The 17,954-nt window shown below is 38.1% G+C and overlaps 1 protein-coding gene and 1 pseudogene across 4 annotated transcripts in view; both read right to left on the minus strand.

Annotated features, from left to right (window-relative positions):
* The window catches only part of NAV3 (neuron navigator 3), an 855,568-nt gene that overhangs the window by 156,341 nt on the left and 681,273 nt on the right, over window positions 1-17,954 (minus strand). For 3 of the 4 annotated variants that reach the window (XM_037846473.1, XM_037846472.1, XM_037846475.1), the window contains 2 exons: window positions 3,188-3,296; window positions 2,091-2,474 (listed from right to left, as the gene is read on the minus strand). In XM_037846473.1, coding sequence (XP_037702401.1) covers window positions 2,091-2,474; window positions 3,188-3,296 — 493 coding nt within the window. Of the gene's footprint in view, window positions 1-2,090; window positions 2,475-3,187; window positions 3,297-11,022; window positions 11,119-17,954 lie in introns of those variants that run through there. The other variant, XM_037846474.1, reaches the window with a different exon arrangement.
* On the minus strand, window positions 6,116-8,090 carry LOC119541555 (annotated as a pseudogene).

Genomic DNA, 17,954 nt, shown 5'->3' on the forward strand with positions numbered 1-17,954 from the left:
AAATTCCCTCCTTCATTTTTCATGCCAGATTTAGAGTTTTCTCCTTATTCTGAACTCTTAACTCATTTTAATCTACATGAACCTTTGAAATTACTAACATTTACAGCTTTCTCCTTATTCTGAACTCTCAACTCATTTTAATCTCCATGAACCTTTTGAAATTACTAACACATTGCATTGTGTATGTCCGTTCATTTTTGACTTAAACTGCTCTCTGGATATGCCTTCCCTCTCCAGCTAAGTATTCATATGTGTTTCTGTGTGGGTGTATAAATAAACAAATAAATAATATGTGTATAAAACTAAACCTTGATCCAAATGCCTTCCAGTAGTGAACATAAAATGAGCACACATATGTGTGTACCTTTAAAGAGACAGTGAAAGAAAAGAAGGGTAGTGATAGGAGGGGCAGTGGCAAAAAAGGAGAAGACGGGTGAGATGGGGGAGAAAAAATTTTGTGCCTTCAATATTCCTTTGCTGCCATTAGATTTTCTGAACTGCTGGATATTCCCTCTTAGGCAATGTTAAACAAATACAAAAATGAAAAAGATAATACAAAACAACAGAAATTAATCTTATTGACAATAAATGACATGATGACGATGATGATGATACATTTATTGAGCACTTCTAACGTACCAGGTATAGTGCAAAGTACAATTTTATATATTACTTCCTTCATTCCTAACAACTTGCTGAAAATTCTTCAATTATGTCCTTATTACAGATGATAATAAAAAAGTCTGGTTAAGATCCCAATTGTTCCCATCATAGCAAAGGGCAAAGAGGTAGTGAAATTAGACACCGACCTCAGTGGCAACTCAATTACTTCCTATTTTAATTAATCCTAATTTTCTCCATAGTTCTAAATCTGTTTGAAACTGACATAGGTTGGAGACCAGGAATGGACTGGGGGGCATCAGATTATCAGGGCAGAACTATTGATGAAAAGCTAACATGGACTTTTGGGTCTTTTCACAAAATCAACTATTGAACACCAGCTTTTCATGAATTAAGTCAGGAAAGGTAACATAGAAAAATGATATTCTGCACTGGTCCTATCAGAAGCATAAGGACAAGGAATAAGTCAAAGTCCAGACACATATGAAAATTATAGGTAAAGTAATTGGGAAGTATGTCCATGTGTTACAGAGCATGGGTTTTGAATTCAGACATAGTTGGGTTCTAATGCAAAAGTCTGAACTTTCCCTAAACTTACGCAATTGGGGCCAAATAGCCTCAGTTTCCTTACTCATAAAACAGATATCCACTTCATCATGGTTATTGAGGGTTAGGTAATTAAATGAAAGAAAATCTTCAAAGAACTTAACAGAAGTGTAGTCAGTAATAGGAAATACTCAAAATGGCAATTAAAATTCTTAACAGAAGTAGTTTTAATAGACTATCTCATTGCTTCCCTTGGGGATCATCCTTTGAGTCAGTAAAAATAACCCAAATTACTAAAATACGCTGAGTTTTATCATCACAATTTTTTTTTGGAGGGGGGAGGTAGCATAATAGGAAACAGAAGAAAAATGGTGACAAAGTTTTTTTCTTTAAATCTGATAACACCAAAAGAGAATAAATAGATTGAAACATTCAACTCTGAAATGATTTTTCCCTCAAGTTAAATTAGAGGTGCATAACTGAGGAATGTTAGAAAATATTTATTCCTCAAAGCAGTAACAGGCAGCTTCTGAAAAGCCACACACACACACACACACACACACACACACACACACACAAAAACAAAAAAAACCCAAGCATCTCAGTAATTCTTCCTGTCTCCTTCTCACATTATTTGCTACAAAATCTTATTTAAGAAGCATGTGAAAATCACTCTTTGAAAAACACAGGCCACAGGCTTTTCTCTAAACTAACAATGGAAAAACTTCCTGGCTTATTATGAAAAGAAAATACAAAAATGTTGGATACTTTATTTTTATTGAACGAGCATAAGAGAAGGCCTGAAACACCCAAAACAACCTCAAATATCTCACATTTTTAATAATATTGCGAGCTAACCTACATACCCTGGTAATGAATCCCACTCTCTTCACCCAGTGCTGTTAGAGACAAGGGCCACTTACCCACTGTTGATGTCATCAGTCCTGAGACTTTTCCCGAGGATATCCCCATCACTCATATATCCACCAACATCAACTTCAGAAGACATATCCAGGTCACTGCTTGCTTTCTCGCTCATGTCAATTTGTGACATGTTTCCCAGCCGGGAGACAGCAGCTCGACGGAGAGGCGTTGTATACATGAACCTGGAGGGGTCTGTGTGGATGAATCGACTGGTGCTGCTGCGAGGGTAGCCAGCACCCAGGGAGGGGGCATCTCCCGCCTGGAGTCTAGGACAAGCCTGGCCCAACCTCCAGGTCATGGGAGTGGGTCGACTTGTCAAGCTGGGTATGGTCCTTCCATTCACTTCTGTCGTCACAGTGCTGTCAAATGTTGTCTCTAGAGTGCTGTCAAATAAAATAGGGAAATTACTCTACTGAAGTTCACCAGGGGCATAGACCAAGAATGCATGAAGATAGGAAAGGCTAGAGTGGAGAGCTGGTTCTTAGAATATGTCATTTTCCTGAAAACCAAATTATATGTTCATTTTGAGAGGCTAATTATCTCTGCAGATGTCAAAATGGGGAAAGGGACATTTGTTCTCAGTTTTTGTGCGTTTGTTGGTTTTTGCTTTGTTTCCAGAAGAAAGGCTATAATTACATTTCTGATAAAACAAAATTTCATTTCACGTTCTCAACAAACCCTTAAACTCAAACCACTGTGACCTTTGCAGAACTATACGAGGCTAACTACAATTAACGTTTGAAAATCTCCCTACAAGGCTTCCCTAGATGCATTTGAACAGTAACCTCTGCCACTCTTCTCTAGGGCAGGCATGAAAATCCATTTAATGCTGATGGTGGTAGCTGCAGTAGCTAATTCAGTTTGAAAGGGGAATTATAACAAAGAAAAGATGGATGGGAGGAAAAAAAAAATCCCTGGGTATATGCTAAGAATTATGTGCTAATCAGTGTAAGGACAGCAGTTGATTGCCATGTAAAATTTAAGTGAGAAAATAGGAAGGAATAACTGAAAATCCTTTTTGATCACTATAAGAAGTTAAGCTTTCTATTACATTTTTTTTTTTATTGGCACAAAGATAAGCAGAATTGAGAAAAACCTGTGGCTTATCTGGGTCCCACGAAGACTAGACATAGTCTCTTCTAAATTCTGCCTCAAATCTGCTATGTTTTTAACTGTTCTCATTCTTCTTGTTTCAGGATCTTCACCTAGAAAAGCAACATAATAATAAATTTGTTATTCATGACATTACTGTCCTCAGAATAATTTTAGACATAGATAACATAAATTGTCTTCTTAAAAGTAAAGCCATAGAAAATTCCAAATAACTGTTATCATCTGAAAATCATAATTCTCCTTCCCCCAAATTAATTATGAATAGAAACAAATATAGTATTTATAGTATTAAAATGAATAATATTAAAGTGATGATAATACAATAATACTTTATAGGACAAATGGTTTTCTTAATCATGGCAGAGTGAGATGGTAACTTGGAAATAAACTGTATAGTATTCAATGTTACTAAGCTTAATTTTAAAACCTGAAATTATTAGAATCTTAATTACTTTAATAATTATCCATTTCTAGGAATACTTAATAGTTGAGATAAACTGGCCCTATATAGCAAGTTTGGACTTTGGGGAATAACATGGAGAACACTTCTTATAGAAATAGTTATTTTTTAAGCATTTTATTTCATTGGATTCATGCACCAAGATTTGCATTGTCAGGTGGCTTTATTTTTAATTATATCTCCATTTTCTATAGGGTACCAAAACTTCCACACTGTGACACTAGAGTTCAAGTAACATCAGGCATCTAAACCCAAAATGTGTCTAATGGGTATGACACAAAAACTCACCAGCCTGATCAATGCTGGCCTTCTATAACCACCACCTATCATCTAGTGGCAGTCGTGCCATTGAACCATTTTGCTTATGTCCATGTACTACTTCCTGGGTCAGTGACCAATGAGTCTGTGACCCAGGAACCTAGTGAGTCTGGGTAATAAGAACACAGGAAGAGAGTAGGGTAAGCATGGTTTTTATTCTTTTCATCTCAGAAGGATTCCCAGTGATGAGAAGTCTAATAAGAAAGAGAAAGAAGGAAGGAGAGAAGGAGGGAAGGGATGGAGAGAGGAAGAGAATAGAAGAGGGGAGGAGAGGAGAGGACAGAAGAGGAGAGGAGGGAAGAGGAGAAGAGGAGAGAAAAGGGAGAGAAGGAAGGAAGAAGGGAGAAAGGGGGAGGGGAAGGGGAGATAGGTAAAGGAAGGGAAGGGAATGGAAAATTAGAGAAGAAGTAGAAGGGAAGGGAAAGGGGTGGAAAGAAAAAGAAAGGGAGAGGAAAATGGAAGGGAGAAAAGAACAGCATATGTTAAATTGCACTTGGAACACTGTCACATAAGTCAATATGTAGCTATTACATATATACTATGTGTGTGTGTATATATAGATATATATAATATTGATAATATGTTGTAAGAGTATAGGTAGATATACAACCTGTTAATTTTCTTCCTTACCATTCATGCCGATTTTTAAAAATACACAAAAGAGTGTCCATTTAACATTTCTAATCATAATCGTAAAGTTGGTAGGATTTCAGCCATTGTCTTGTCTTACCTCTCAATAAGTAAACTCCTTGCCATCTCACTTAGGATGTGTCCATCTGCCTCTGCCTGAAAACCTCCAATGCTAAAAAGGCCTCCTCATCTCCAGACAGAGATGGCGCCTTCCAATATTGGACAGTCTAATTGTGAAAACATTTCTTAGGATTAGCCACAATACACTTCCCTTTAACTTCCATCTACTTTCTTCTAGTGCTCCCTGGTTTTGGCCTCTGATACCAGCTGAACAACTTTACAACATCTTTACCATGGCAGCCATTCAAATAATGGAAGTCAATGGATGCTAACTTCTCTGCTATTTCTTCAGCTAAACATTACTACTTTGTTTACTTATCCTAATCCTGGATGGTTGCCAAAACAACCACCATTCTGCTGCCAATATGTCAACCTTTACTTTTTAATTCACAAATTATTTGAAACATTAAAATATGCTTAGTAAAATCATTATTAGTTCAAATTTAGAAAATACTGAAATACTGCCCTATGGGGAAAAATATATATATATATTTTGAAATGCAAAGAATTTACTTACATTTGGTATTTTATATTATAGCCAATATTAAAGACTATTATCAGTATGAACCATAACACACTATTGTGGCTCCCTGTAAGCTCTTAATTATATCTAATACTGACAGGACACTAAGAACCAGCAAGATGAAGATGAAAAAGATGGTTTGGTTATTAAGAATGTTTATCAGTAGATATGTCATAGAAATAGCAGCAAAAATATAAGGCCAAAAGATACAGTTACACTTTTTGTCTATATTAGTGAACTGAGTTATAGAGGAATTAAAAAAAACTAAGCTCTCTAATTCTATGAAGCAGTCATGTACACTCAAACTTGTAAAGAAAGATTCAAGCAAAGAGGTCATGGTGTACAACCATTCTGCTGTATCTTGTAAACTAAGGTGCCTCACCCCAGCCTGACCTCAGCCAAGGGCATATGCATTAATAACTTACATGAGTATATAGTGCCTTTAGATCCTTTCACATCTATTAGCCATTTGATCCTCAAAACAACCCTGTGATAAAGGCAGGTCAGGGATTATAATCTCTTCCCCATTTTGCAGATGAGGAAACTGTTGTAAGAGAGGTAAACTAAATTGCATCACACCACATGGGGAATCAGTGACAGAGCCAAGTACTAACGAGCTCCCTGGACTTGGCTCCATCCTTTCTCCATTGGGCCACCCCTCCCGCTTCTGGAAGGTCTCTCAGTTGGTGGAGGACTTGGGGAAGGAGCATGTACACGTCTATTACTCTGCATATTTGTGGTCCATCCACTCCTTCTTTTCTGAGACTATGTGCATAGGAAAAGGAGCCAGGGAACCAGAAGGTGGGTGTTGGAACTAGATTTTTAACAGTTTAGGAAATATACCCTTCTGTAATTAATATCTAACTTTTGGTATTAGAAATTAACCTTTGAAGCAATTTTTCCAGTCCTAGCTGGAAAGCACCAGTTGCCTCTTCCACTGCTTTTGCCAAGCAACTGACTGTGATCACAATGTCCCTGTGCAGCACATTGGCAGTGTCTTCCTGAGCACTGGCCTCCTCACCAATAGCAATCAGCCTGTCCAATTTCTCTTCCTCACACTTTAAGAGTTCTCATGCCAATCTTCTGTTTTCTGCCAACTCAGCAGCAATAGTCCTGGCCACAGAAAGCCTTCTTCTCCTTGCCCACCTTGGAGGTGGCTCAGTGGACAAAAGCCTATCTCCATCAGAAACCAAACGGACTCTGGATGAGGAGACCGGAGGCCACTGTGCAGAGGCTACACCAGGAGGGTTCGGCAGGGACTGGGCTCACAGGACACACCCAGTCTGGTCATGGTGTTGCTCTGACAGGGAGCAACTGCACCTCTGAAAGGGTGATGGGAGCTGCTGTAGCTGGGGGTCCCTTGAGAGCACCCTGTATCTGAGGATTCATCTCTGGAGTCCTCAAGGTCACTGGTTTCTCGCATCTGGTCACTGATTTTCAGCTGACAATCCACATCTGATTTCTTAATTGTTTTCAAGATGGGCTGATGATCTGTTATGTCGTTTTTTCTTTCAGAATGCTGGTCCCCTCTTCCCCTGGGTTCTTAGAGGCCACTAAATTCTGATCACAGTGCTTGGCCCAAGCAGCATCCTCCATTAAGTTGTCTGGGTCAGTCACTATCTGGTTCTGGAGAAGCTGATCCAAAGTGTCATAAAGTGGACAGTGTGGTGGGTCACCCACACTGGTGGCCTGGGCAACGTACAGCTTTAAATATAGTGCCTTCAGAACTTTAAACTTGGAACAGCACTGATGTTTGGTGCAGCGGAAGCCTTCCTGTTGCATTTGCTTAATCACAGCCTGATAGACATCTGCGTTATGATGTACAGCCTGAAGGCACTGAATATACTCTGCCTTGCCCAGTATGGAGAGAAGAGTTCATATATCCTGTCTGGACCACCGGATGCCCGCACCTGCTATTGGTACTGGCCCTGGTGGATGGGAAGGAAGGCTAGCTGAAGGAAGCTCCTGGACAGCAACATGCAAATCGGAAGGTGTGGTGTGGGGAAGCTCTATGTGCTCTCAGTTTATTCCCAGGAGCCAGCTGATTCTTCCCTATCAGGGCTAACTGCTGAGAAGCCAGGTCCAAGGACCACATTTCTGGTTTCTGCCAAGGATTTGCTTTACTTTCATTACTGTATTTGAAATATTTCTTATTCTTCTTTGTTTTGCTGCTAGTCCAACAACCTCTTCATTTTCTGAATAAGCAATAATTGCTTAATGGCCTTAAGACTATAACTGTGTAACCAAATAAACCCCCTTCAAAAAAGCCAATCCTCTCTGGTGTTTTGCAAACAGCAGCGTTAGCAAACCAGAACAGCCCTAAACCCGTGGTTTAATGTATCTAATTTCATTTAGTATAGAAGTCTTAGATCCTAAGGGATGGGAAGAAAGAGATGAGAAACTGCAAGAGGAAGAGAGTGTGGAGATGATCCTTTGGGGAGTGGAGAAAGGGTATGCAAGTCATTGTCCTATGCAAGTTCCTAGAATATATATTTTCCCTATCTCTGATCTCCTTCCTTCTGGGAGAACTTTTCAGTTTTACTCTAGCTGTATCTCAACCACTTGCCAGCTGACATACTATCAATAATAGTAATATTTGAATTATTTTTAGTATCTTTCCTTTATATTATCTTTAAGAACACTGTCTTTCAGACATTCTGTTTCACTAAATATTTTTTTCATATTCACTTCATCTCCTCTTAAATGTCCTTCTTTCAATCCTACAAGAATCTTAGATCCTTGGATTCTTCCAGTTGAATACATTGTTTGTTTATATAACTTCTCTCCTGTTTTAGAACCATAGGCAGCCTCCTGCTCTCCTTTGGCTTTTCTCATCATGACATCCACTCATGGCAATGCACCACTCACAGCAATCAGACAAATGGGGCTTTTCCTCCCAACACTTTTGATAAAATCACAGTTGTCACCTCAGTCATGTTGTGAATGATAATAACCAACTCAAAATTTACTTCAGGAAATGTTTTCAGTGGCTCACAAAAGGCAAGATAAAACTGAATGCACTTACAAAACCCCTAAGGACTGCACAGTCTGAAATATCCTGTAAATCTGTATCCAAAAGATGTTAAGAGGCTTTTAGCAAAAAAAAAAAAAAAAAAAAAAAAATCATAATTGAAAAATTCAAATGTAAAAGCATGAATAAAATTAAATGTTTAGTAATGTTTAGTAACATTTGAAATTTAGCAGAAAAACACTCATGAGAAATTTATTTAATCATAAAAATGTTGTATCTCCTCAATTGTATAATCTCAAAGTCAACTATTATTTCTGAAAGAGGCTTCCTTGTGTCAGACTTTATAATGATAGGGGTTTGCACACATTTTCCACAACAGTGTATTGTGAAATTCACTTGAGGTTTTAACATTGGTGCAAACTGCCTTCTTACTGCTTGAAGGTCTTCTCTGTGAGTAGAACACAGAATAATCAGCTCAGTTTTGTGCCTCTGCATTATTACTTAGTGGCTGATGGACCATTTAATCTATGTGGTCCAGCTTCTACTTCGTAGGCCCTAATCATGCACATTGTAATTAACACTGCCAGCTCTGTCATCTTGTAATAGGAATTCAAATTATATATGGATGAACCTGATTTATAGAAATTTTTCTCCTCTATGCCACCTACATTATAAATGGTATTATCAAGAGTAGAGATGCCTAATTTATTTTGAGAAATAATCCAGTTTTGTGGCTGATCCCAACAGTTACATGGTTGAAAAACGTTAAACTAATCTGGTTAATCCAGATATCTTAGGGAAAAACAGCAAATATGGCTTTATAAACAGCTTTATAGTTACCTTTGAAGCACTCTCCAGTATGGTTATAGTACATACCCTAGGCTGTCTGAATTATTAGGATATCCTAGAGTAAAGAGTTGAACTCAAAGAACCCTGCCTTAAAACTAACTTGGAAGAGGCCATTTTGAGTTAGAAACAGAACCTAGGCAAGCACTTGGCAGGGATCCTATAATTCCTATGTACTGTGGGCTGGGATACACTCACCAAATTTTACATGCATCATCATTTTAGGAAATTGTCCTGAGTTACGATTATTAATAACAAAGCTAGTTGAACAAACTCATCCTCTTACTTTCTCACTTGCATTTTTGAATTCTGGCTTAAGAAAAAGAAAAAAAAGGGGAAAAAATCCCCTTAAAGAAAATAACAATCGCATAAACTACAAAAAGAAGATGCTCAATTAAAAAAAAAAAAACACACACACAACATACACAGACCTCTTTGAGAGATTACTGTCTGACAGTCATGCCCCAAGTTATTTGTGCACAAAAAGGCATGTGTTATGTATATACCCACCCACAGCATGCTATAATTTAACAGAGCAACTGGCAAATACTGTCAGGGAACTGCACTCTATTCATGTCTTTGAAAATACTTACGTAAGATGCACTTAGAATAAGATAAATTCTACTAAGGGCAAAATATGAATATTATTTGATTTTACAGTTCCAGAGGATCAAATAAAAAAGATTCATAAGGATTAGGATTCCCTCTTGCCTTTGTACTATATACAGCTTTTATGAGAAAAGCAGTTCATCACAGAAATCACACAATAGCAAAGAAGTACATCTTCAGTAGCTGAGCACCTGGTGTATTCAGATTCAGAAATCATTATTCCAACAACTGTGGAAACATTACTCTTTTAAAGCCAAACTGACATGAAAAAATTGAGCAATATTTGCCTCTGCTGTCTCTCTAAGCTTCCTTCTTCTAAAGCTGGTTCACTAAAAGACTCTGGAAAACCCCATAAAGCATCTAACAGGAGGGTCTACATAGAGAATAAAAACAATCAGGAATTTAGCATCAGTTATATGGATAAGAAACAAAAGATCACTATCCAGGTTTAATTCTTTTGAATTTATGGAATTCTATATAGAATCTTTTATGGAAATAAACACTGACATAAAGAGGGGACTGTACCATGTAAATATACTTTGGCAGAGAATTACATTTCAAATAACAATTAAAATGTATCCATTTTAGCTGTTTAAGCAGGTTTCAGAATTGACATTTAAAGTGTAATCACAAAGCTACTTATTTCAGACATCTTCATATTTAGTTACAAAAGATTATGTCAGAAGTTACTGCCGAAACTCATGTCATCAAAAAGGCCGAGTGTGTAAAGCAGGCAAACAGTTCACAGACATCTACATAGTAGTTTAGTTATAATGTACAAAATAAGTAGCATTTTTTGTTAAACACAACCACACACAAGGAAGTGACTGAAGCTGGCAGAAGAGGTATCTGCATTTCTGAAAGTGTTACTAGAATGCATTGTGCTTGTCACTGAGGTATAACTACGGGCCGTATCTGCAGATACCACCAAGGCAGCAGCAGAAACTTGAGTATATGGAAAATATACTCACAAGGCCCTTCATTCTTTATTCCACATTTCTGGTGAGGTCACCCTGAAGGAAGCTGAATTAATAGGCCCTATTAATGACAAAGATAACAAACACAGTCTGGAATTTTAAAATGTTAATATTTTTTATGGTTGTTTAGAATGCATAGGCTGGTAGGACAATAACCCAGGCAGATCACTGCTATTTACTTTCAACAAATAGACTTTGTAACTGGTCCTCAAAACTCAGCTTCACAAGGAAAACAATTTGAAGAAACAAGCAATTTTTAAAAAAATTATACATAAAGCATTCTGAACAAATGAAAGATATTAAGCTAATGCAAATGTGCAGTTTCTTAAAATGTCATAGTTATTTTAGGAGTAAACCAACTTACCTAATATGTCAGTGTAAAGTGCCTGTTCCAGATCCCCCAGCATTGTGAGGATAACATCCTCATCCAGGTGAGCAGTGCCTTCTCGCAGGCAGCTTTCTCCCTCCTCTTCCGCCCAGCTTCTGCTGATGCTGCTTGGCTTGGAGGACCCATTTTCATCCTCGGACCTGCTATCTTCATCACTCTCCCCTTCCAAGTCTGTTTTTGCAGACCAGTCCTCCAAGCCCTCACCACCTGACTGGATGCGCCCAGCAGGCAGGAGGTTCCAGGCTCCTGAGCTGCCGGTGTGGTACAGGGACTGCACAGATCGTGAGAGAAATCTGGACAGCGAGCGCCTCTCTGCATAGTCGGATTCTCTCTGGCTCGCCTTTGCAGCATTTCCGAACCAGTTGGAAATGCGCACAGTGGGTCTCCTCTCCCCCTCACTGGTGAGGGAAAGATTGGTCAGAGACTTCTGCTTCTGAAGGCAAGCTCTCGTTCTCCTTACTTCTTTGCTGCTAAATACAGAGAGTTCAGTGGGGCGCTGCATGGTCCTTCAGTGGCTTTGCCTTTTCAATTGGACTTCATATTCTTTTCTTGCACAGAGATCTTTACTGGCCCTTTTGGTTTCAATTAATACTTGCAGCTCAATAAAAGCCCAAGCTCAAACATTCACATAAGATTCCACAGGTATAATACATATACTGATTTGCCCACATCATTTCACTAATCAGCAGTACTTACAAACATTTTGCTTGAATATATCTGAAGCAGAAAAGAGTTCGCCAAATACTCTGATCCAGCTTAAAAGTAACACAGGAAGCCAACTACATTTTCCCTTCTTCATCCAATCGCATGTCTCAGCAGGACGATGGGTCCACATTTCCCTCTACTGCTTCTGTGTTCCGAAACGCAAGGTAGTGGAATACAAATGATGTCTCGCCCATTTTTTTTTCCTCTGTTCTCACCAGCAATTGACTGATCTATGTCTGCAGCCCTTTACTCTCGATGAGCTGACACAGTGCAGCAAGTACAGCCTCTGCATCAGAGCCCAATAAGAGTAGAAATTAAGCACTGACGCCCAGCCCTGCACGAGCCTCTCCTGTTTTAGCATTCCACCTGCATTCTCAGATCTATGGCTCTTCCTTACTGCTGCAGTGGATGCTGCTGGCTGCCATGGCAGCAAACATCCTGCTAAATTAAAACAGAGGCACGGAGCGGCTGTGAAGCCTAGAATGCCACAGGTTTCAGAGCCATGCTGAACGAGATGCTATACTATTAACCCTATGCACATTTAAATCGCTCTCAGCCACCAATCCTCAGACACAGACACACACCCACACACACAAAGATGCCGAGAATGACAGACTAATTCTCCATAGCTGCAGGCAGCTGAAGCAGACAGATCTGCCTTCTGAATGTTGGGATTTATGCTGTAAAAGCAAAAATCAAATTCAAGGGTGTAAAGGACCTAAAAAATGGAACATGACACTCTTCACCCACTGACAGATAATGCTTTCAAGGGAAACACTTCATCTCATCTTTTAAAGAATAAATCCAAGGACTTTTTTTTCTGAAGCTATTTAGTAAAACCTTCATGTGACAATAAAAATCAAGATTTTTTTCCTACCCTTTTGTAAAGCATAGCAAAAAATAATACAAAATATTTTCCCCTATATTTTGACTCAAAGCAATGATTGAAAGTTTATGGCCAAGTGTGTAGAACATAATGATGTCACTGAAAACATAAAATTTGCCCTAAGTCTTTTGAAATTGAGCATTTTTCCAAAGCTATCCCATAAACCTATTATGGCACAATCAGCTTTTAAATTTTAAAATTGTGATTAAACAAAAAACCCCAAAAATTCACGGCACCACCACCTTGAAACTCTGACATTATAAAAACTTTTAAAAAATAAGTATTAGGTATGGTAGAGGTAATATGCACCATTGACAGCTAAAGAGATGAGAATTAAAGATAAACTTATGTTTGTACCCACAAACATCCCTTATTAAAAAGGGAAACATGGAGAAATATATAGAAATATCAAATTGTTTCATTCAAATTGGCATATAAATCCTTATCATTTTTAGAGCTAATACGGTGAAATTAATTCTGACTTTCTACCTCATACTGCTAATGTTTGTTAAAGGAAATGCCTAGTCTCTAAATATATAAATTAGCATTACAATATGCATAGCCTATACCTTTATATATGTTAGCCTAATTTTCAAAGGTAATTATTCCATATGTCCTGGCTTAAGGGAAATCATACCCAGATCCATTTTACAAATATTTAAAAGTAATTAGAGCGATTTACCAAAGAACAGCAATTATCAGTGACAGAATTTTGCAATTAATGAACAAACCTGTGAATGGTGAATACTGATTCTCAGTTCTTCACTCTTTAAAAATAAATTGTGTTCTCTTAAAATAAATGACACAAATGTTGAGTCATAGAAACTGACAATTTGTTTCCAAAAACATACTTTTTACATATTTTTTTAAAATACAGAAACGCCTCTCTCTTGGAATTCTTAAACAGAATTTTTTTTTCTTTCTTTTGGTTTATCATGGCCCAGTGAATTGCCAGGTTATGATACCACGTGAAATGCGGTGGAGTTATGAAACTTCAATTTGTTTGATATGTGTTACTGATAGACGGTAGTATACATGAAAGCCTTGCAGATTCACAAAACCCTAACGCTACTACAAATGTTGCAAGAGTTACCCTTATCCATCAATAAATGAAAGCAATAATTATGCTTCTCCTTATACAAGGGTGTGTGTACCAGTCAGCTAGGCTAGCAGTTCTCAAACTTCAGGTGAACAATTCAAGGTCTCATTAAATAAAACAGATTGCTGGACTCTACGCTCACCCTACTGATTCTGAAAAGGGAATTGACAACTTATATTTCCTATATATTCCCAGATAATGTGGATATTGCTGACTTTAGAATCCCACTTTGATAACTACGCTTGGAATAGAGGGTTTCAACTGGGAGTGATTTTGCTTCCCAGGGGACATTTGGTAATGTCTGGAGACATTTCTGATTGTCTCAACGCAGAGATGGGGCGGGGGGGGGAGTGCTCCTGGCATGCAGTGGGTAGAGGCTATGATGCTGCTGTATATTCCAAAGTGCACAGGACAGCCTCCACAGTAAAGAATTGTGCATCCCTCAATGTCAATAGTGCTAAGGTTGAAGAATCCTGACTTTAGAATAAATTATGCTGCATCTACAAACAACTTCAAAATGTCAGTGGCTTATTAAAACAAAGACACATTTTTGCTTCTATTCATGTCCACTCTGAGCTGACTGTAGCTCTGGTCCATGTCCTCTTTCTTCTAGGATCCAGGACGAGAGAGCAACCCCAGTCCAGGTTATGTGGGTCCCATGACAGAAGGAAAAGAGAGATGATAGAACCAAGCAATGGCCTTAAAACTTCTGCTCAGAAATGACCCATGACATAATTCCACCAACATTTCATTGTCAAAGCAAATCTCATGACCCAGACTGATTCAGTCGTGTAGGAAATATAAACCTTCTGCAGAGGTGAATCCAGGAATAGGTGGGTCAAGTACTTTGGAGCCAGTAAGGAGAGACTAATAGAAAGGGATTGCAAATATTTTGAGAAACATGCCCACAGAAAATATATCTTTGTTTAAAGATAACATTGTCAACTTGTAGTTACAGCATTTTTGCCTCTAGAAGTACATCTGTCCATAGCTTTATCCTGAACGACAGCAGGGAACCCTTTTATTGCCACTCGAGAGAGAGCTATCACTGGTTGCCTTGGGTGTGCATTCACACATGGGTATAGTCATACTTATGTATATTCACAGATACAAATAAATGTTATAAAAAAGGTGGGGAAGAAGGCCTCAGTTCAAAGCAGACAGATCTGTCCAATCAATACTCAAAATGAGAATCACTCTAATTTTGTTAAAACCTAACAAAGTATAGCTACTATAATACTGTGAAAAGGAATGTTTTTGAACTCTTTTATGTGATTATAAAATGGCTATTTAAGTAAAAGATCCAAACTTATTTGAGTTTCATCTTCTTGATCTTTATAAACATTCAAGAAAAAAGGCAATTTAAGTGATCAACTACAAAGGTCTTAAATGTCAGATATTTCCCATTATTCAACATGAAATCTGGTAAGTGAGAAAAAAGCACATGTAACCATTAGCTTATTCCTCTGTTTATCCTAAATTCTCACTTATAAAATAATTTCCTGAATTCATCCAATTATTTTGATATTACTTTTTTACAAATGAAATGTCAGCTTCACTGATACTGAATCAGTCTGCCATCTACCAGCATTTCTCAGTTGAATACAAATTCTAGATAAAGGTTAAAAAGTGCATTAAACAGATGTTATACATGTTGGTAGATAGCCTTATGCAAAAGAAGGGCAAGTATGAACCTACATAGAAAAAGAAGAAAAAAAAATCTAAAAACTTTCTTGAATGGTACCAGTGGAAAAAATCTTAAGCACACTTGAATTTGGAAGTATTTCTGAGCACTTGATAGAAGAGATGGGCTCCGAGGCCAAACTTCTTTTTGTCAATGAATGTGAGAATGAAGTCAAAACCAAAGCCTGTACTATCAATCCAGCCATTTAATCACAAAGGTTTTATAACTTAAGTGAATTATTGAATAGATGGAAATTTACAAACTAAGCTTCTTGACTAACTTAGTGAATTCCTTTAGCAAATCTACTTTGCAGTATGAACTATTTAAGTTTGTTCCTTAACAATAGTATCTCAAATCTTTACAGGTCACAGATTTTGGTGTACTATAAGTAGGGATAATTTTCACATTTGCTTAAGCACAAAAGGGGTTTTGTTCCTCTTGTAACATAATTGAAAAGTGCACGGAAGAGGGGAGAGAGAGATTCGGACACGAGTTGTTCAGGGGCTCAGACTTTTCCTATAACGGCCCTGGGCTCATTCTCTCTTTCTCTAGGTACTGTTTAACCGATGTTTGTTTCACTTGAGGGTAAAGAGAGCTTCCAAGAGCTACAAGCTTTCTTTAATTAGCTTTAGGTCTTGTGGAAAAAGAGAGCTTCTCTTTCCCGATGCTCTCAGGAAGTGTTCTGAGACTGAATCTCATTGGTGCTGAATGAACTAGACTGGGTCAGATGTGCATTCCTAAAATGGTCATTGTGAACCAAGGATACGGGTTGTTCTGATTGATTGTGCCTTGATCCATTTCACCTGAATCTCAAGGATAGAAAATGATTGTTACTGTCATAATACAGGGTCCTAAATAGTCAGGCCAGCCTGATCCGGCATCAAACAGAGAATCAAGTTTCTTCGTTTTGGTGAGAAGGTGAGTTTATTGAAGATGCATCAACAAGAAACTGGAGGAAACAAAAGCCTTTCAAGTCCAGTTCAGAGTGAGAAGAGTGGTTTGGGCTCTTATAACCCCAAACAGACAAAGAAAAGGCCAGAACCCAGAAGAAAGCAGAAAGGGAAAAAAAAAAATAGAAGAGAGAACGCTGTTTTGTCAGAATCTCCTGTTATCTTGAAGTCCTCCCCTCATTCAGGTTTGTTTTTAAAAAAGATAGTTCTTATCAGAACATATGGCAGTTTCCTCCTGTGTGCAATGCTGGGGAAGTCCCTGGGAGCAAAGAGCAAGTTTTGTTGTTGTTGAGATTAGAGAAATAACAAGTTATTTTAACAAGGGCTTTTTAAGGTCAGAATAACTTAAGGCTGCTTGAATGAAGTGATCTTAATAAACAGTTTTTTTTTTTCCTATTGGCTATTGAAGACTATACCATCTATTGGATATTGAAGACTATACTAAGCATTTTCCAGCTAAAGAATTATATTGAGTATTTTCTACTTATCCAGCCATCATCATCAGAAAGGAAATCAAGGTGCTATTATCTGAAGTTGGGGCAATGGATACTGGCTAGGCAAAGCTATATCAGGACTCCAAGGAATATTGTGAAGTCAATGACACCTAAGCTATAGAACCCCTTATGTACCTGGTCCCTTCCAATGCCTTATATGTAATTTCCGTATTTTAATTTTTGTTACTTTTTTAAGCCAGGATCCCTTGCATTGTATAGGCTTCAAAATTCCCAAAGCCTGGATCTGACCTTGCCAAGACTAACTCCATCAGAGTTCTGTATCACAAAAGGCAACTTCACTTGGGAAGCAGGACAGAATTACTCCAGACGGAGGCCCCAACACCAGTCATTAGCAGTAGGGGTTAAGCAATAACAATGCACTGAAAGTTTGGGTGATAGAAAACCAGCGAGCTACCAGATCCTAAAATGAATTTAGGAAAGAAATGCCCAGTTTTACAAAAGGAAACTAATGAAAATAATAAGGTAGGTAGAAATTTTTTCAAATTGCTATCACTAAAGGTGTTTCTTCCTGAAATGATATTCCCTGTTATTAGAGATTAAATTGTGCCCCTGCCCTACCAAGGCATGTTCATGTCCTAAACCCAGTCCTGTGAATTTGAACTCATTTGTAAATAGGGTTCAAAGATGTTATTAGCTTAGATGAGACCAAACTGGATTAGGGTGGACCCCAACCAAGATGCCTGGTGTCCTTTTAAGGAAAGGAGAGCTGGACACAGAAGGAGGCAGCCACGTGGAGACTGAGGAAGAGATCATCATGGAGTGCTGGCAAGACACTGCCCGAAGCCAGGAGAGAGGCATAGAATAGATTCTTTCCCACAGACTTCAGAGGAAGCAAAGCCTTGTCAACACCTTGATTTTGGACTTCTGGCCTCCAGAATTTAAGACAATAAATTTCTGGTTTTTTAAGCCATCCAGATTGTGGCATTTTGTTACAGCAGCCCTAGGAAACTAAAACACCTGAATTCATTGCCCATAGAATGCCACAAATCTTGTTTGACAGCACCCTTGTCTGATCTTCTTTTAAGCCCTTTTCAACTCTTTACAGCTAAATTAGTTGCTTCCTAGTGTC

Source organism: Choloepus didactylus, chromosome 8 (assembly GCF_015220235.1).
Source record: "Choloepus didactylus isolate mChoDid1 chromosome 8, mChoDid1.pri, whole genome shotgun sequence".
Lineage (NCBI taxonomy): Eukaryota > Metazoa > Chordata > Mammalia > Pilosa > Megalonychidae > Choloepus > Choloepus didactylus.